Genomic DNA, 21,710 nt, shown 5'->3' on the forward strand with positions numbered 1-21,710 from the left:
AAACAACTAGCAAGACAGGAACACAACCCCACCCATTAGCTGAGACGCTGCCTAAAATCATACTAAGTTAACAAACACCCCAAAACACACCACTGGACACGTACCTGCCAACCAGAAAGAAAAGATCCAGCCCCACCCACCAGAACACAGGCACCAGTCCCCTCCAACAGGAAGCTACACAATCCACTGAACCAACCTTACCCACGGGGGGCAGACACCAGAAACAACAGGAACTATGAACCTGCAGGCTGTGAAAAGGAGACCCCAAACACAGTAAGTTAGACAAAATGAGAACACAGAGAAATATGCAGCAGATGAAGAAGCAAGGTAAACACCCACCAGACCAAACAAATGAAGAGGAAATACGAAGTCTACCTGAAAAAGAATTCAGAGTAATGATAGTACAGATGATCCAAAATCTTGGAAACAGAATGGAGAAAATACAAGAAACATTTAACAAGGACCTAGAAGAACTAAAGAGCAAACAAACAATGATGAACAACACAATAAGTGAAATTTAAAATTCTCTAGAAGGAATCAATAGCAGAATAACTGAGACAGAAGACCAGAGAAGTGACCTGGAAGATAAAATAGTGGAAATAACTACTGCAGAGCAGAATAAAGAAAAAAGAATGAAAAGAATTGAGGACAGTCTCAGAGATCTCTGGGACAACATTCAACGCACCAAGATTCGAATTATAGGAGTCCCAGAGGAAGAAGAGAAAAAGAAAAGTGTCTGAGAAAATATTTGAAGAGATTATAGTTGAAAACCTCCTTACCATGGGAAAGGAAATAGTCAATCAAGTCCAGGAAGTGCAGAGAGTCCCATACAGGATAAATCCAAGGATAAAAATGCCAAGACATATATTAATCAAACTATCAAAAATTAAATACAAAGAAAAAATATTAAAAGCAGCAAGGGTAAAGCAACAAATAACAGACCACAGAATCCCCATAAGGTTAACAGCTGATCTTCCAGCAGAAACTCTGCAAGCCAGAAGGGAATGGCAGGGAATATTTAAAGTGATGAAAGGGAAAAACCTACAAACAAGATTACTCTACACAGCAAGGATCTCATTCAGATTCGACGGAGAAATTAAAACCTTCACAGAAAAGCAAAAGTTAAGAGAATTCAGCACCACCAAACCAGCTCTACAACAAATGCTAAAGGAACTTCTCTAGAAAGAAACACAAGAGACAGAAAAGACCTACAATAAGAAACCCAAAACAATTAAGAAAATGGTAACAGGAAAACACATATCGATAATTACCTTAAATGTAAATGGATTAAATGCTCTAACCAAAAGACACAGACTGGGCTTCCCTGGTGGTGCAGTGGTTGAGAATCTGCCTGCCAATGCAGGGGACACGGGTTCGAGCCCTGGTCTGGGAAGAGCCCACATGCCGCAGAGCAACTAGGCCCGTGAGCCACAATTACTGAGCCTGCGCATCTGGAGCCTGTGCTCCGCAACAAGAGAGGCCACGATAGTGAGAGGCCCGCGCACCGCGATGAAGAGTGGTCCCCACTTGCCACAACTAGAGAAAGCCCTCGCACAGAAACGAAGACCCAACACAGCCATAAATAAATAAATAAATAAAAATTTAAAAAAATTAAAAAAAAAAAGTTTCAAATGACAAAGACTGGTTGAATGGATACAAAAACAAGACCCATATATACACTGTCTACAAGAGACCCACTTCAGACCTAGGGACACAAACAGACTGAAAGTGAGGGGATTGAAAGAGATATTCCATGCAAATGGAAATCAAAAGAAAGCTGGAGTAGCAATTCTCATATCAGACAAAATAGACTTTAAAATAAAGACTATTACAAGAGACAAAGAAGGACACTACATAATGATCAAGGGATCAATCCAAGAAGAAGATATAACAATTGTAAATATTTATGCACTCAACATAGGAGCACCTCAATTCATACGGCAAATGCTAACAGCCATAAAAGGGGAAATTGACAGTCACACAATAATAGTAGGGAACTTTAACACGCCACTTTCACCAATGGACAGATCATCTAAAATGAAAATAAATAAGGAAACACAAGCTTTAAATGACACATTACACAAGATGGACTTAATTGATATTTATAGGACATTCCATCCAAAACAACAGAATACACATTCTTCTCAAGTGCTCATGGAACATTCTCCAGGATAGATCACCTCTTGGGTCACAAATCAAGCCTTGATAAATTTATGAAAATTGAAATGATATCAAGTATCTTTTCCAACCACAATGCTATGAGACTAGATATCAATTCCAGAAAAAAACACTGTAAAAAATACAAACACATGGGGGTCTCCCTGGTGATGCAGTGGTTGAGAATCTGCCTGCTAATGCAGGGAACACGGGTTCAAGCCCTGGTCTGGGAAGATCCCACATGCCACGGAGCAACTAGGCCCGTGAGCCACAGCTACTGAGCCTGCACGTCTGGAGCCTGTGCTCCGCAACAAGAGAGGCCACGATAGTGAGAGGCCCGCGCACCACGATGAAGAGTGGCCCCCACTTGCCGCAACTAGAGGAAGCCCTCGCACAGAAACGAAGACCCAACACAGCCAAAAATAAATTAATTAATTAATTAATTTTAAAAAATATATAAACACATGGAGGCTAAACAATACGTTACTAAATAACCAAAAGATCACTGAAGAAATCAAAGAGGAAATCAAAAAATACCTAGAAACAAATGACAACGAAAACACAATGAGCCAAAACCTATGGGATGCAGCAAAAGCAGTTCTAAGAGGGAAATTTATAGCAAGACAATCCTACCTCAAGAAAGAAGAAACATCTCAAATAAACAACTAACCTCACACATAAAGCAATTACAGAAAGAAGAATTAAAAAAACCCCAAAGTTAGCAGAAGGAAAGAAATCATAAAGATCAGATCAGAAATAACTGAAAAAGAAATGAAGGAAACAATAGCAAAGATCAATAAAACTAAAAGCTGGTTCTTTGAGAAGATAAACAAAATTGATAAACTGTTAGCCAGAATCGTCAAGAAAAAAAGCGAGAAGACTCAAATCAACAGAATTAGAAATGAAAAAGGAGAAGTAACCACTGACACTGCAGAAATACAAAGGATCATGAGAGATTACTACAAGCAACCATATGCAAATGAAATGGACAACCTGGAAGAAATGGCCAAATTCTTAGAGAAGCACAACCTTCTGCAACTGAACAAGGAAGAAATAGAAAATATAAACAGACCAATCACAAGCACTGAAATTGAAACTGTGATTAAAAATCTTCCAACACACAAAAGCCCAGGACCAGATGGCTTCACAGGTGAATTCTATCAAACATTTAGAGAAGGGCTAACACCTATCCTTCTCAAACTCTTCCAAAATTTAGCAGATGGAGGAACACTCCCAAACTCATTCTACAAGGCCACCATCACCCTGATACCAAAACCAGACAAAGATGTCACAAAAAAAGAAAACTACAGGCCAATATCACTGATGAACATAGATGCAAAAATCCTCAACAAAATACTAGCAAACAGAATCCAACAGCACGTTAAAAGGATCATACACCATGATCAAGTGGGGTTTATTCCAGGAATGTAAGGATTCTTCAATATATGCAAATCAATCAATGTGATACACCATATTAACAAATTGAAGGAGAAAAACCATATGATCATATCAATAGATGCAGAAAAAGCTTTTGACAAAATTCAACACCCACTTTTGATAAAAACTCTCCAGAAAGTAGGAATAGAGGAAACCTACCTCAACATAGTAAAGGCCATATATGACAAACACACAGCCAACATTGTTCTCAATGGTGAAAAACTAAAACCATTTCCACTAAGATCAGGAAAAAGACAAAGTTGCCCACTCTCACCACTATTATTCAACATAGTCTTGGAAGTTTTAGCCACAGCAATCAGAGAAGAAAAAGAAATAAAAGGAATCCAAATAGGAAAAGAAGTAAAAATGTCACTGTTTGCAGATGACAGGATACTATACATAGAGAATCCTAAAGATGCTACCAGAAAACTACTAGAGCTAATCAATGAATTTGGTAAAGTAGCAGGATACAAAATTCATGCACAGAAATCTCTTGCATTCCTGTACACTAACGATGAAAAATCTGAAAGAAATTAAGGAAACACTCCGATTTACCATTGCAACAAAAAGAATAAAATACCTAGGAATAAACCTACCTAAGGAGACAAAAGGCCTATATGCAGAAAACTATAAGACACTGAAGAAAGAAATTAAAAAGACGATACAAACAGATGGAGAGATATACTATGTTCTTGGATTGGAAGAATCAACATTGTGAAAATGACTATACTACCCAAAGCAATCTACAGATTCAATGCAATCCCTAACAAACTACCAATGGCATTTCTCACAGAACTAGAACAAAAAAATTTCACAATTTGTATGGAAACACAAATACCCCGAATAGCCAAAGCAGTCTTGAGAAAGAAAAACGGAGCTGGAGGAATCAGGCTCCCGGACTTCAGACTATACTACAAAGTTACAGTAATCAAGACAGTATGGTACTGGTACAAAAACAGAAATATAGATCAATGGAACAGGATAGAAAGCCCAGAGATAAACCCATGCACATATGGTCACCTTATCTTTGATAAAGGAGGCAAGAATATACAATGGAGAAAAGACAGCCTCTTCAATAAGTGGTGCTGGGATACCTGGACAGCTACACGTAAAAGAATGAAATTAGACACTTTCTAACACCATACACAAAAATAAACTCAAAATGGATTAAAGACCTAAATGTAAGGCCAGACACTATAAAACTCTTAGAGGAAAACCTAGGCAGAACACTGTGACATAACTCACAGCAAGATCCTTTGTGACCCATCTCCTAGAGAAATGGAAATAAGAACAAAAATAAATAAATGGGACCTAATGAAACTTAAAAGCTTTTGCACAGCAAAGGAAACCATAAACAAGATGAAAAGACAACCCTCAGAATGGGAGAAAATATTTGCAAATGAAGCGACTGACAAAAGATTAATCACCAAAATATACAAGCAGCTCATGCAGCTCAATATCAAAAAAACAAACAACCCAAATCCAAAAATGGGCAGAAGACCTAAAAAGACATTTCTCCAAAGAACGTATACAGATTGCCAACAAACACATGAAAGGATTCTCAACATCACTAATCAATAGAGAAATGCAAATCAAAACTACAATGAGGTATCACCTCACACCAGTCAGAATGGCCATCATCAAAACTGACGAACCTAGGGCCAGGACAGGAATAAAGAATGCAGATGTAGAGAATGGACTTGAGGACACGGGGAGGGGGAAGGGTAAGCTGGGATGAAGTGAGAGAGTGGCATGGACATATGTACACTACCAAATGTAAAACAGATAGCTAGTGGGAAGCAGTCGCATCACACAGGGAGACCAGCTCAGTGCTGCGTGACCACCTAGAGGGGTGGGATAGGGTGGGTGAGAGGGAGACGCAAGAGGGAGGGGATATGGGGATATATGTATACATACAGCTGATTCACTTTGTTATACCCCAGAAACTAACACGACATTGTAAAGCAATTATACTCCAATAAAGATGTTAAAAAATATATTACAAAATAAAAATCTGCAAACAATAAACACTGGAGAGGGTGTGGAGAAAAGGGAACCCTCTTGCACTGTTGGTGGGAATGTAAATTGATACAGCCACTATGGAGAACAGTATGGAGGTTCCTTAAAATCTAAAAATAGAACTACCATATGACCCAGCAATTCCACTCCTGGGCATATACCCTGAGAAAACCATAATTCAAAAAGAGACATGTGGGGCTTCCCTGGTGGCGCAGTGGTTGAGAATCTGCCTGCTAATGCAGGGCACACGGGTTCGAGCCCTGGTCTGGGAGGATCCCACATGCCGCGGAGCAACTGGGCCCGTGAGCCACGGCTACTGAGCCTGCGCGCCTGGAGCCTGCGTGTCTGGAGCCTGTGCTCCGCAACAGGAGAGCCCGCGATACTGAAGAGGCCCGCGCACCGCGATGAAGAGTGGCCCCCGCTTGCCGCAACTGGAGAGAGCCCTCGCACAGAAACGAAGACCCAACGCAACCAAAAATAAATATAAAAATAAATAAATAAAATAAGACCTGGTGCAACCAAATAAATAAATAAATAAATATTTAAAAAAAAAAAAAAAAAGAGAGACATGTACCACAATGTTCATTGCAGCGCTATTTACAATAGCAGGACATGGAAGCAACCTAAATGTCCATCAACAGATATATGGATAAAGAAGATGTGGCACATATATAGAATGGAATATTACTCAGCCATAAAAAGAAATGAAATTGAGCTGTTTGTAGTGAGGTGGATGGACCTAGAGTCTGTCATACAGAGTGAAGTCAGAAAGGGAGAAACAAATACCATATGCTAACACATATATATATGGAATCTAAAAAAAAAAAAAAAGGTTCTGGTGAACCTAGGGGCAGGACAGGAATAAAGACACAGACATAGAGAATGGACTTGAGGACACGGGGAGGGGGAAGCATAAGCTGGGACGAAGTGAGAGAGTGGCATGGACATATATACACTACCAAATGTAAAACAGATAGCTAGTGGGAAGCAGCCGCATAGCACAGGGAGATCAGCTCGGTGCTTTGTGACCACCTAGAGGGGTGGGATGGGGAGGGTGGGAGGGAGACGCAAGAGGGAGGAGATATGGGGATGTATGTATACATATAGCGGATTCACTCTGTTATACAGCAGAAAGTAACACAACATTGTAAAGCAATTATACTCCAATAAGGATGTTAAAAAAAAAAAAGGATATATTGTACAATGGAGGAATACAGCCAATATTTTATAAAAACTATAAATGGAGTATAACCTTTAAAAGTCATGAATCACTATACTGTACACTTGTAACATATAATATTGTACATCAACTATACTTCAATTAAAAAAAACACTTGCAGTCCCGTTGGACAGATAGAACAAACAGGGTGAACAATATCATAGAACAGTTATTGACTTTTTCCTGTTTCTTAGTGCGCTAAGGGCATGGCATACATTATCTCTTTTAATATGCGACTGTCTAGAAAGGTAAGTAATATTATTCTACCCCTTTTACACATTAGAAAACTGAGGCTCAGAGAGGTAATTACTTCAGGTCCACACAGCTAGTGAGTGACAGGCCTGGATTCAAACCCAGGACTTTGGCACCGAAGTTCATTGTCCCCTTAACCAGTTGCAATACAGCAACCCATTTTTAACATTCAAATTCAAGCATTTCTTTACAAACAAATTGTAATAGCTTTCCTGAGACCAAAATAAGAAATAGGCATTTTCTGTGGCATATCTCACCAGCAATGACAGAATATACTCCAAAAGGAAAGTATCAGCCAAGCACAGCCTTGTCAGTCAACACTTTGAACTGCCCTTGAAAGCAACTTGGTCATGAACGTCAGTTCTCCTTCAGCATACGCAGTATAACAGTCTTCCAGCAACTGATCCAGTGAGCTGGTTACAAGAGTCCAGCAAACTTGAAACTGCCCTGGCATTCAAGCTCCTCAACCATTCTGCACATTCCTGACGCGTTACCATGATAAAGTGTGCACTGATGCACGGATAACGTCAAAGCCAGCAAGGGGGAAACATGACTTTTAGAACAACATTTCAAGGTCGAATATTACCCAAATGTGCAGGACTATGTTCAACTCTTGGATTATAAAAACGCAGATCCAGTTTCTCAAGGCCTCTGGGATAAAGTTCAAATTAGGTTGTTGAAGAGAGGGCTCTTATCAGTTTTATGAGCAGCTTTCTCCAGAAGTTAGCCAGCTCGCTTGATAACATTGGACAAGAGGAATTTTCCAGCAATAGACCCAAGGATGAAACAAGTGACAAGTAAAGAGTTGTATTCTGCTCTAATGCAGATTTAACATTTATCCGAGGAAGCTCTTCTCCGAGGAGGTTACAGTATACAACTGCCTCTTCAAGACTCACTCCAAACCCACTGGGGAGTCCCCTGAAGTGCCAGCAATCCTTCTTCTCCCTGACTCTTGATATACAGTAAAGACAGCACTAGTAGGTCCTCCCTAAAGGAACTTTGCCCAGAGTCAGGGGCGTGGCCAAGTCGTATTTATGAAGAATTTATACCTGCTCTTTCACAACTGAACTTCCGCTGGACCGAAGCCAATATGAATACAGTATGGCTGGTGAGTGTTACTCACTGGGCATTTCCCTGCCCGGAATCTTTACTCTTACAGTGAGGCGTTAATACACTGAGATATTGAGTTTTGTTTACCCCGGCTTTTTGTTTGCTTCCCCTTGTTCCAAAAAGGGAACCAGGCCCTCTGTGTTACTGGCCTCAGAGGAGATTTCTGTTTCAGAAGTTGCCTGAAAGCATCCCAGCCCCCTGCCTGACTTTTGCACTCAGAAAACCTGAATTCCTTAAAGAGATTAAGCTAAGGGTTGTGGAAGGGGCAGGAGAGAGGTGAGTGCTTTTGGTGGGAAAGGTGTGGAAGCAGCGTTGGAAGCTGGACATTGCCCTGGGGAGGGAATAGAGTGGAAGGTCCCATTGGTAGTGAGGGTACATGCCTCACTTTCTGACAGTACTTTGAAAGGTATCAAAACTTTCCACCAGAAATGGCTGCCTGGTGGAGCTGGAAGACTGGCTCCTAGGAAGTAGGGCTCCCAGCTCAGGCAAACACCATCATAGCCAGCTTGGCATTAGGACGGACAACAAGGAGCCCAGGAGCAGCCATGAGGCTCTCTCCCAATTTTTTAGGCGTCACTTTAGCTTTCTGATGACCCTAAAGTCTCAAGATGACTGAGATAGAATCTCCTGCCAAACTGGAGAGAGATTTAATTTGATTTAGAGATAGGTGACTATTCTTTCCCATGTGAGTTTCTTCCAACTGTAACAATGCTATTCTGGCTCTACTCTGGGCCCCTTCCCTTCCTGACCCCATCTCCACCCCTCCACCTCCCTACCCTCCACACACAGTTACGCATAGATACACCTATACCATTTTTGCTTGTGGATGATAGATTTTTAATTTCCATTAAAAGGGAATAGAAATCCATAACCTCTCAATATGAAAACTATAAAGATTTATCTTCACTTAAATATGCAACTAGAAATGGCAAATAATTTGCCAATTCATTACCTTTTGAAGAATATCCTGGAAAATCTAAGCTAAAATTAAGTGAAACTTTTGCCAAAAGGAACATTTGAATTTTGCTTTATTGAGCTATTAAGCTAATATAGTCTCTTCTTTAAAGTTTCTTCTGTGGTTATGTTTGATGCAAAGCAATCTTCCAATTGTTTTACCATTAGCTTGAAGCAAAGGCAAATGAAAAGCATGACAAGGCATAAAATTGGCCTTAGCGATATCTAAGCTTGGTTCAGCCGTGACCACTATCCTCAATGCTCTTACAGTCTGAGCAAAACAGCCATAAAATTGGGTTATTGTTTTTAATTTTACAACCCATGATTTATTTTGTTTAACTTCAGTGACAGCCTGCCATCCCAGTAAGTGGCTTTAGTTAGGAAATGCAAGCAGGAAATCAAGGCCCACAAGTCATTAGTTGTAGCATGTAGTCATCTCATTTGTCTTCCTGTATAACTACCAGAGTGTGATCCGTGTGATTCCTATTACATAAACGAACACTGGAAATTCTGAAATAAGAATAGCTCATAGAATGAAACAGATTTTACATGGTCAGTGTCAACTTCTCTGGCATTCAGACGCTAAACCCTGAACAGCTAGAACCTATGTTCCATATTTTAAATTCAAGGCCTCTCCAAGCAGAATTTTCAAATAAGCTTACTGGTTAGGAACATATAAGTTTTGTAGTCAGGAAGACCTGACCTTTAATAGCTGTGTGACCTTGGGTCACTCTATTTAACCCTTTGAACCTCAATTTCCGCATCCAAAAAATGGGAATAATAATATTATCTGCATCATAGCATTGTCTGAGGAATAATTTATATAATACCTACAAAGTATTTACCAAAGCACCCTCAGTAAATGTTTGTCATTGTTACTATTCATCTTTTTGTGATAACGATGATGAAAGAACAAATCCTTAAGCCTTTGGTAAGTATCAAATTAACCAGTTCTTTAATAGAAAGGACATTCCCTTTCCACATTACAAAGGTGGAGTTTCTTGGCATCGTAAAACACTGTAATCCAAACTTTTCTGGCATGTTATCCTGAATTGTCTTAAAAAAATGAAGAAGAAATTAACAGATATCATTTATTCATCGTTACACCCCATATTATTTATCTAATAGTGTCTAACAAACAACCCCAATACTTAGTGGCTTAAAACAATACTCATTTAATCATCTTTTGTAGTTTCTCTGGGTCAGGAGTTCAGGAGTGGCTCAGGTAGGTAGCTATGGATCAAGGTTCTCATGAGGTTGCAATCACAGGTCACTTGGGCTGCAGCAACCCCAAGGAAATGGAGGAACCATTTTCAATGTAGCTCACTCACATGGTTGGCAAGTTGTGTTGCCAAGTCAAGTCCTCTCCATGGGGGTCTCACCACGGGGCTGCTCGAGTGCCCTTACATATCAGAGCTGCAACGCCTCTTATGATCGAACCTCAGAAGATACATACCATCATTTCTACCATAATTTATTGACCACACAGGCCAACGATAATTCAGTTTAGGGGGGGGTGCTATAGACTGAATGTTTGTGTCTCTCCAAAATTCATGTATTGAAACTTAGCCCCCAATGTGCTAGTACTTGGGAGGTAGGACTTTGGAGAGGTGACTCGGTCATGAGGTAGAGCCCTTATGAATGAAATTAGTGTCCTTACAAAAGCGGTCCCCAGAGAATTCCCTTTCCCCTTCCACCATATGAAGACAAAGTAAAAAGACATCTGTCTATGAAACAGAAGTAGGCCTTTACCAGACACCAAATCTGCCAGCAACCTGATCTTGGACTTCCCAGCCTCCAGAACTATAAGAAATAAACTTCTGCTATTTATAAGCCACCCAGGCTATGGTATTCTGGTACAGAAGAAAGAGAGGACTATAGAAGGGTATGAACACCAGGAGATGAGGGTCATCACGGGCCCCCGGAAGAAAGATACCACAGCCCACTCTCTGACTCTCAGTGACTCACACACACCCACATACACACGGCATTCACCCACTCCAAGGTCACTGAAATTTTCATCCTGTTATAGCATCATCTCAGGCTCGTGGCCCAGGATCTCCTTATGCAGATGGAATCAGGTATAGATGAGGATCCTCAGGCAGAGTTCTTCAAATAAAGCTCCTCGAGTGGGATTCCTCTTGATCTCAAGACCTATCAACTAAAGAGATGCATTATCTGCCCCAAACACATCAAACATAAAATGGTGGGACAAGTATAGGATAGCCACTCTAGACACTCATTTATTATAAAAGTGTTAGAACAGGGGGCACAGGGGAGTCAGTGATCCACAGCAGCTCTGACATACAGCTGGGACCATGTGCCAACTCCTTGATTAAGCATCAATCCTACTTCTGCCTAAGAAGGTTTTTCCTTGGTTGTTCCCTCTCTCTGGGCTCTCAGTTTTTGTTTTTCGTTTTTTTAATAGCATCACCATACTTTAAGATACCAAATTCTGTATTAGTTATTTGTTGCTGCATAATAAATCACTGCAAAACTTAGTGGCTTAAAACAACAATAAGCATTTATTATCTCTCATGGTTTCCTTAGATCATGAATTCCAGAGCAACTTGATTGGGTGTTTCTAACTCAGAGGTACTCATAAGGTTGCTGTCTGAAGCTGGCTGGGGTTACAGGCACCTGAAAGCCTGACCAGCACTAGAAGATCTATTTCTAAGGTGGCTCAATCACATGGCTGTCACGTTAATTCTTCTCCATTTGGACCTCTCCACAGGACTGCTTGGGTGTCCTTGCAATACGGTGGCTGGCTTTCTCCAGCCTGAGTGATCTGAGAGAAAGCATGGTGGAAGCTGCAGTGTATTATATAAGTCTGTCTTGATAATCACAGATATCATTTCCACCATACGTAATTTGTCACACAGGCCAGCCCTCATCCACATGAGAAGGATTATAGAAAGGTATGAACACTGATGACCACTGGAAGCTGGCTACCACACATCCTTCCCCAAAAAAGAAAATTTAGTCTCTTCCCTAAACTGAGTTATAACTACACATTTATATTTTATTCAAAATAAACAGGCCTATTAAATAAAATTTCTATATACAACCCCTAGGAATATCATATCTGGAAAGGAACTTTTTGCCCATAACCATATTGAAGCAATTTGAAGAAAGACAGGCTGAAAGGTCATATGTCACAGATTAGGCTAGCCACTCAGCCAGGAGTCTCAAGGCTGGCATCAACTCCATCAACTCAGGAATTCATCAGACTCTGGGATCTGACCATTAGTCCTTAAGGCATAGAAATTAAATTTGCCATCCCATTAAGAAATAATTAAGAATAATTTAAGGGGTTGCTATAGATCAGCAGTCCCCAACATTTTTGGCACCAGAGACCAGTTTTGTGGAAGACAAATTTTCCACTGACTGGGGGGGCGGGGCATGGTGGGATGGTTCATTCGGTAATGCGAGTGATGGGGAGCGATGAGAAGCGGCAGACGAAGCTTCACTCGCTCGCCCGCCACTCACCGCCTGCTGTGCCGCCCGCTTCCTAACAGGCCTCGGACTGGTAGCGGTCTGAGGTCCGGGGGGTGGGGATCCCTGCTATAGATTGAATGTTTGTGTTCCCCCAAATTCGCATGTTGAAACCTAATTCCCAATATGCTGGTGTTTGGAAGTGGGGCCCTTGGGAGATGATTGGGTCATGAGGGTAAAGCCCTTATAAATGGGATTAGTGCCTTGTAAAAGAGACCCCAGAAAGCTCACTTGCCCCTTCCACCACGTGAAGACATAGACGTCTGTCCACAAAGCAGAAAGCGGGCCCTCACAGACACCAAATCCGTCAGCACCTTGATCATAGACTTCCCAGCCTCTAGAACCACGAGAAATAAATTTCTGTTGTTATAAGCTACCCAGTCTATGGTGTTTTGTTATATCAGCCCAAACAGACTAAGACAAGGGTAGATTTACATTAACCAAGCTCCCAAAGGCTAATATGTAGAAAACCACAATGCCAGTTTATTTCAAATGACGCCCCAAACCATAACAGAATGTGTACGCTGACTATGGTCCACCCATACACATGTTTACATGAGACATAAAAGTATTACTAGAAGAAATGTTATTATTGATTGAGCGTGGAATCACATTCAGCAAGGGGATTTAGTTGGACTGTCCGTCATCGAGCCCTCAGAGGTATATGCCTTTATCTCCACTTCCAGGGACAGACCCACCACACTGGCAAGCAGCTCAATCCTAGGTCAGGTTGTCCTGTGCGTGGATGAAGACCACTGGTGCTGGCCTCTGTCCCTCAACCTTTTCACTGTTTCTATGGCTGACCAACTGCCATTACTTTCCTTCTTTACATCGATAACCTTTCATCACATAACAGACAATTCTGCAGCCATTCAGTCACTAGAAGATGGAGGGATTCACATTTTTTCCACCCCAGCCTACCCGAGAGGAACGACACATTATCACCGATAACTGTGGCTAAAGGACAGTGGTGAATCTAGGAGGGGGTGATTTAAAAGACAAGATGATTCTATTATGGTTGTGGTCAGGAGATAAGCCCACTACTGCCACCATTTTAAGAATTACAATTTAAGGCAAATGTACATATTTCTAATGTAATTTATGAAATGTGTTTAGAAGTTCAACTGTCAGAATTATTTCCCTATGTTCAAATTTTAACAGGGTACCTCATTTTTGCCTCCAAATCTTGCCTACCTGCAAGAACATGGGAATTTTGGGCTTGAATTTGGAAATTTATTTTCTTCCATCGAACTGGATAACATAACGGTTCGGTATGCTAGCTTTAGAGGCAGAAATCAGCCAGTTGACTCCATCTCAGGAGCTTCTGATTATCCTTTTCACTGACTGACTTACACACAACCACTCAGGGGTCTTTGTGAATTTGTTCCCATAACTCACCTATTTTGTGGCCTTGGGACCTACTTCATTATCTGCTGCCCTTTCTTCTAGAGGACAGATAGACCAGCCACTATCCTTCCTCCAGTTGCTAACCAGAGTATAGAGCCATCTAATTCTCTGTGTTTTCTGGAATTTCCATTTATCACACTTGGCATTTCTTTTTTACTTCTCAACTGAAAGTCAAGCATAAGCTTTCCCTGACCTTATACATTTATAAGAGTTCTGGTATCTTTCAAACATTCAATTTAATTGGTGTTAAAATTGTGAAACTGCAGTAAATTTACATTAACACTTTCTTCTCTCCCTCTCTCTTTTTTAAAAAAAATTTTAATGTGTGATCTTTAAAATAAATGTGCATACTACTCTTACCAGTTGGTCTCTCCAGCTTTCTAAATACATTGATTATTCACTCCTCAAGAGTAATACTCTCTTATTTTGAATAACAATAAAAATAACAATTTACAATCATCTAACTTTGCTATGACAGTTATATAAGTTGACTCAATGTCCATTAGCTGGAAACAAAATTTCAGACAACTAGGTGTTATTTCATGAGAAAATTCCCATCGTGGTTACTTATTTATATGTTTATTTTCGTTCTTCCTAGAGTTAGGCGTATTTCAAGATACCGCTACAGAAATACTAAATTCTCTTCCTTGTTACCAGTACACGGTAAGGTGTTTAATGCAGGGAATTGCTCAGAGAGTACATCTGCCTATTGTCACGTAGCACGACAAGGTCATTCACCAGAGGATGTCAATACCATTTTAAGTCAATGTGTAGTGTTCACACTGAGTATCTGTCTAGCCATCATTCACACAATTGTGAAACTCTCCCAGGCACACATCAGCTGTGTGTTCACGCCTCGCCATTTCCCAAGCTGCTGAGATGGGCTCAGCACAATCTAATTCAGAAGCACCTCACCGGTATCACGACCAGCAAGGTCAATTCTAGTTGTTCAAAACCAGATTTGATATAGGACCTGCTGTACACTGGCTCAGTGGCAATTTCTCAAGGCTGGAAAAAGAACTCCACAGCACCACCAGTTGTCAAGAATGGTAGCACCTTTTATTTCGAATGACTCATACAAAAAGTCCAGAAAGCAATAAAATGTTAGCATTCAGCCAGCCCATTTCATAGATCTGTCAGCCCAGTCCTATGAGAAAGTCTTGTTTTTGGCAGTCTGCAGCTGAACTTTCATGACAGGCCTTGTCTAGAAACTGGATTTTATTTATTCTCGGTCTCATTCAAAAGTCCACTTTTCACAAATGAAGTCCAATGATGCTAGCACTCAGCCCCCTTTTGTTAATGCAAGATCTCCGCTCATGCCCTTCCCTTCAACACCTCCACTAAATCTCTTTGGGGCTTTTTATGGAATTTCCAGGGAGATCAGGAGCTCTTGAGCATTCAGGACAATTATACTGCCGTTTCCCTCAGAGACAACACTGTTAGCCCTGCTGATGGCGGCCCAGAGCCCTCAGGAGGCAAAGTTGGGTCCTAGGTGGTGGTGGAGGGAGAAGCTTTGTGTGTGTGTATGCGTGTGTGTGGTGTGGTATGAGTGGTGTGTGTGAAGTATATGGTGTATATGTGTGGTATGTACGTGTGATGTGCGTGGTGTGTGTGGTGTGGGGATGGTATGTGCGGTCTGTGTGTGGTGTGTGTGTGATGTGCAGTGTGTGTACGTATGTGTGGTGTCAGGGAATGCGTGTGGCTCCCTGTTCTCAAGCCCGCTGGCTGCATCACGTCTGCCCCTTGAACCTCTGTGAAATGGATGAAATTGCCACCACCCCTTTCTCTACTCAGGCTCCAGACCAGTTCCTCAGGTCCAGCTGGGGAGGAACGCAATGACATTTCCCTAAACCTGTAACTTCTCATTCCCTTGTCTCCCTTCCAGGGGCCCTGCACTTCTCCCCACAACCAAATCCCAGTATTCCTAAGCCCCCAAACATACCACAGATACAAGGAGGGCTGGGGAAGGGGATAACCCAATACCAGATAGATGCACCTGAATCTCAGTTCCTAGGACTGTGTTACATCAATCTACCCATTACTAAAGCAATTTAGTTCTTCAGTAAACAATCTTGTGCTCTTACCATGTGCTCAACAATGAGCTAGAACCTGAGGACATAATCATAAATGAGAGGTGTCTATGGGCACTGAACTCGGCTTAAAGGGGGATGCACACAAGGAAGAGGCATTTACAATCCTGGGCTCTAGACACTTGGCAGGAGGGGGCAGGGTCCTAACAGAGGACAAGGAGAGAGACATTAACCCTAACGGGGCCTTGCAGAGGCTTCCTGGGAAAGGGGACGTCCAGGTAGTAGAAATCTGACTGACCAACAGAGATGTAGGAGAGGGCTTCAGGTAGAAGGCCTAGAACACTGAAAAGTTTAAGTGAATTTTAATAAGCCCAGAGAATAAACCAACAAGTGGGCATTTAAAAAATGGGGAAAAAACCAAACTAGGTCAATTTTCCTCAAAACATGGTCCAAGGACTACCTGAAAAAGAGTCACCCGCTGTGATTGTTTTTGAAAAAAATGCTTTTAGTTGCTCCCTAGATTTATTCTCTTTGAATCAGGGGCACAAGAATGTGCATTTTAAACACATTTTCTAGGTGGTCCTTCCCAGAGTAAAGTTTGAGAACCAATGGACCAAATCAAGCGAGGCCGGGTGAGGCTATTTCTAGAGTTTGGATTTTTCCTGAAATAAATGTGAAGCCTTGTTACTCAATGCAGTGACATAATTAAGATGTGTGTTTTTGATAGCTCACTATAGAAGCAATTTAGAGAATGGACAAGTTGAGCAATAGAGAGATCTCTCTGCCCATTTTTAGCTGCGATCATTATGTTGAAGTTCAAGATCTCAGCATATTTAAATATATGGATTACCAATTATACACCCAACTAAAATCCTATCCAGTCACATTCTCCATTTCTGTCAGCCTGCTTTAGGGTGGTCAACTGTCCCATTTGCTCAGAACTGAGGGATTTCCCAGGATGTGGGACTCCAGTGATAAAAACAGAAAAGTCCAAGGCAAATTGGGACAAACTGGTCACCCTATAATGACAAAGAATAATCCCCATAATAATCCATCAGATCACTGAGAGTTCTCAATACAGTACTCTCCTTTTTAAAATTCTGAGATTAAAAGAATCTTTCTGGGGCTTCCCTGGTGGCGCAGTGGTTGAGAGTTTGCCTGCCAATACAGGGGACACGGGTTCGAGCCCTGGTCTGGGAAGATCCCACATGCCGCGTAGCAACTGGGCCCGTGAGCCACAATTACTGAGCCTGCGCGTCTGGAGCCTGTGCTCCGCAACAAGAGAGGCCGCAATAGTGAGAGGCCCGCGCACCGCGATGAAGAGTGGCCCCCGCTCACCACAACTAGAGAAAGCCCTCGCACAGAAACGAAGACCCAACACAGCCATAAATAATTAAATAAATAAATAAATAAATAGCATTCCCTTTAAAAAAAAAAAAGACTCTTTCTGAAAGAGAAAAAAAAGGGTATTAAAGAGAATGGAATTAAAACAATTGTTTGTAGTTGAAAAAAAAAAATCCCAAGCACACTGTTGCTTGAATGCAAATTTAAAACAAACAAAAATTCTGGCAGCACCTTTTAATCCGTAAGAACAGAGGCTCTTAAGCATGATGCTGCAATCAGTAGATGGGCGTGTTGCAAGGAAATTGTTTTTTGCTACTCATAATTAAAGGATTGAGTTTGTAAATGATTTACTCTTAAAAATACAGAACATCAATGTTAGCTCACTTGCATTCTGTTATACTTTCTTCAGCAGGAGAGAGAGTCGTGGAGTTATGGCATACATGCCCAGAATAACAAACAGCTGAGTTGGCTCAGTGATTCACTTTGGACAGAGGAATATACATCCTCCATCATTTCTCTACAGAGGAAAAGAGATTGAGAAGCACCACTTGAGTGGGAACTTGATAAGTCAGTTCGACATATTCAAACTTTAAAAAGGAAAGAAAGAAGAAAAAATAGAGGAAAAGTTTAAATACTTTTACTTTAAATGCCCAGTTGTTACACCAGGACAGTTTTTACCCAAATATTGGTACTACAGTTGATTTTAGATGGTACAAGGATAAAACATTTTAAATTGTAACACAATAGGACTTATTTTGCTACTAAGTAATGAAAAAGTATATAATTAGCATATCAAACCTGTCATTTCATGCATATTGTTGCCTAAGATGAGGTTAAGCATAAAAATAAGTCAATTAAAAAGGTATAACAGGGGCTTCCCTGGTGGCGCAGTGGTTGAGAATCTGCCTGCCAGTGCAGGGGACACGGGTTCGAGCCGTGGTCTGGGAAGATCCCACATGCCGCGGAGCAACTAGGCCCGTGAGCCACAATTACTGAGCCTGCGCGTCTGGAGCCTGTGCTCCGCAACAAGAGAGGCCGCAATAGTGAGACGCCCACGCACCGCGATGAAGAGTGGCCCCCACTTGCCACAACTAGAGAAAGCCCTCGCACAGAAACGAAGAACCAACACAGCCATAAATAAATAAATAAATAAATCCCATTTAAAAAAAAAAAAGGTATAATAAATAAGTGTATGGGTGGTAGACAGCAAAAATTTGTGAAAGTGGTAGGGGGATGACTCAAGTGTGGGAAATGTTATACTTGTCTAAGTCAAAGCAGAGAAAAATGCTACATTTATTTTATAAAGATGAAGAGCAACAAAAATTTCACATTTCAAAACTAAGTTCCTCAACTTGTTGAACACTAGAAACTTCAGCTCATATATTTCTACCACTTGAAGTTGTTAGATCTGAGTTAATTTCCAAAACAACTGTCCAGTTTTAAAAAAAATCAAATAAAAGAAAGCAAAATAACTAAACAATAGAAATTTATAATTACAATTTCAGCATCAGTCCAATTACAGGGAATCTAATTTTCCAGCAACTGTGTGTCATGATCAAAATATAATAATAGCAGCTCATATTTTCAACTTGATTACCTAAGTGGATATCAGCCACCTAAATAGGCCAGAAAATAAAACCTTTTAAGTCAAAGACAAAGAAAAACAGAAAATAATTAAAAAATAAAAGTGCTTTGTCTATTGTATATATAGCTCATCTCTCCCATAGATGTTAAGATACAAGAATTTGCTTGGACAATAAAACCCATGGCATTTGTTAACTATGATTTTTAAATCATTCCTGATACTTCTCCAAGTATCTTAAAAGTTTTTCCAAAACTCTACTGCAAAACTCTATAATGCAAAAAAATAAGCTTCAAAATGCCTGCTGTCAGATTATATTTTCTCTCCTTTACAATCTATTTATCATGAGACCACATTTTCAGTTGAACTCTCTGCTTTATAATTTTATGGTTGAATAAGTACAGTTCTCCTGGATTTAAGCAAAATATATCAGACTGGACTTTTATGCTCCAAAATGTATTTTCTTAAGTTAACAGGATTCTTCTTCCTGGAGAAGGTAGCATTTCTTAAAATAAAATAAAACAAAATAAAATAAAAACATAAGGCATTGAAATTCAACCTATTACAAGTTGGTTTTCTCAATGGGCCCGTATGCTATTGTTCAGTTACAGAAATGATGCTTTCAAGATCTATAGGAAGTCAGCAAACTATGGTTCTGAATCCCTTATTTATCAGTTTAGTGCTAATAAAGTAAACTTCAATGTTCCTGTGGGGTAAGAAAGCTCCTGATGTCAGATAATCACAGCGAAGGATCTGAAAGTATCCTTGAGGATCAGGCTTTATATACATATCTTCATCATAAATAAGGTCTCTAAGAAATATTCTTATCCACTAACTACAATAGTCTCTTTTTCTAGAATAGTATGACATAATAGTAGAAGATGCCAAGTGTTGAAAGTGTTGGTTTGAATTCCAGCTCTCTTTTCCTCATCTGTAGAATAAGGATTATAATAGTACCTGCCTCATAAGGTTATTGTGAGGATTAAAGAGTAAATGCATACAAAGAACTTAGAAAAGTGTCTACCACGCAGTTTATTCAGTAAATTAGCTTTTATCATAAGCACTAGCCCATCACTCACTACCCTTGTACAAGCTGCCAAGGACTTAACTGGAATCACTATTCTCAAAGACCCATTTCCGTGTAAACAGACTGGGGAAATACTAACAGGAAGTTTTATTTAAGGCAGCCAATGTGCACCCAATGCATGATGATTAGACTAGACTATCCTGGAGACTTTCTCAACTTTGAAATTAAACTAATACAGGGTGCTATTAAAGGAGAGTGAACGGGCTTTCCTTTAATGTCCTACACCTGACCATTCTTGGTCTCACATCCGCAGTATTGTGCTCTTTAGCAGGATAAAAGGATTACTTACCTTTTAAAAGTGGCAGGAGATACTCAGGAGGCTCTCCAAAACTGGACTGAAGATCACAGAAACCAAGACTGCGCCCACGTCTTCCGCCGCCGCCGTGCGAATGGAAACGTCTACCCCACGCGCCGGAAGCCAGCTCGCGCCGAAGGCAGCGCGCCGCTCCGCGTCCTACCGCGCGGAGTCCCGACGGGTGTCATCGCGAGACGAGATCGCCGAAACGGCCGCAGCCAGTCAAGGAAACTTGGAGGGAAATTTTGAGTCACTGGACCTTGCAGAACTTGCTGAAAAGCAGCCATGGCGGCGCAAGCTGTTTGGGCAGGAATCTGGGCCTTCAGCTGGAAAGTTTAGCGTGGCAACCCAGCTGTTAATTGGAGGTGTAACTGGATGGTGCACGGGTTTCATATTCCAGAAGGTTGGAAGGTTGGCTGCCACAGCTCTGGGAGGTGGATTTTTCCTGCTTCAGCTTGCAAACCATACTGGCTACATCAAAGTGGACGGGCAGCGGGTAGAGAAGGACATGAAGAAAGCCAAGGAACAGCTGAAGATCCGCAAGAGCAACCAGATACCTACGGAGGTGAAAAGCAAACTAGAGGAGGTGGTGTCGTTTGTGAAGAAGAATGTTCTAGTGACTGGTGGATTTTTCAGAGGCTTTCTGCTTGGTATGACATCCTAAAGAGGATGACTTCACTTCCTTATTCCTGGTTTTTCCAGCCAGCAGCCTCTTCACTCCATCATAGGATAGCAAGTCTCTCCTCTGGGTCCTCTTCTCCGATGGCTTCCTCCCTGCCATGGCGTATCTGAATGGCTTCTGTAGGCATCTGTTGGTACAAGTGGATAAAGGCCCCACCATGACCTTGACGGCAACGGAAGAGACAGTAGACATTAACTCTTCTCCCACCACACTCCCCCCTTGACTGATCTCTAGGTCAGCAAGAATATTCCTCTCTCTTCTATGTAAGATACTTACCAGAACGTGGTACAAGATGGCGCACCATGGAGCATGAGTGGCTCCTCAAAGGTTGTCCCAAACTTGATTTGAAAGAGAAATAACAAGCATATAAGATACCTTACTATGTTCTGCATGGAAAGGAACTGAATACATTTGCCTTTAAGCATGAAAGATTTTGGTATCTTGGTGTCTACTTTCTTTTGTAGTAGATTTTAGGTTACAGAATGAGAACTACTTCTACTGGCTCTAATTATCCTGACAAAATGGCAGCATGTGCACTACAGTTGAAATATCTGAATACGGAATGAACTTGTTCTAAACATACATATGCTGAGCTGAAGGTGTTGTGTTTGGTGGGTAGGTCTTTAGGGAAAACCAACCA

General features: G+C 41.0%; 1 protein-coding gene and 1 long non-coding RNA gene across 4 annotated transcripts in view; one reads left to right on the top strand and one right to left on the bottom strand.

Moving 5' to 3' along the window:
• The window catches only part of LOC309666940, a 302,552-nt gene extending 282,083 nt beyond the window's left edge, over positions 1-20,469 (bottom strand). Inside the window, exon 1 of one of the 3 annotated variants that reach the window (XR_014267381.1) lies at positions 20,383-20,469. This is a non-coding gene — a long non-coding RNA (uncharacterized lncRNA). Of the gene's footprint in view, positions 1-7,341; positions 7,431-20,382 lie in introns of those variants that run through there. The other 2 variants (XR_014267382.1, XR_014267383.1) reach the window with 2 other exon arrangements.
• On the top strand, positions 20,464-21,500 carry LOC309666876 (FUN14 domain-containing protein 2). The gene has a single exon (XM_082475001.1). It carries the CDS (start codon positions 20,483-20,485, stop codon positions 21,050-21,052), a length of 570 nt encoding a protein of 189 aa, XP_082331127.1. The 5' UTR covers positions 20,464-20,482; the 3' UTR covers positions 21,053-21,500.
• Positions 21,501-21,710: the final 210 nt, after the last annotated feature.

This window comes from Balaenoptera physalus, assembly GCF_965194825.1.
Source record: "Balaenoptera physalus genome assembly, chromosome: 9".
NCBI classification, from domain to species: Eukaryota; Metazoa; Chordata; class Mammalia; order Artiodactyla; family Balaenopteridae; genus Balaenoptera; species Balaenoptera physalus.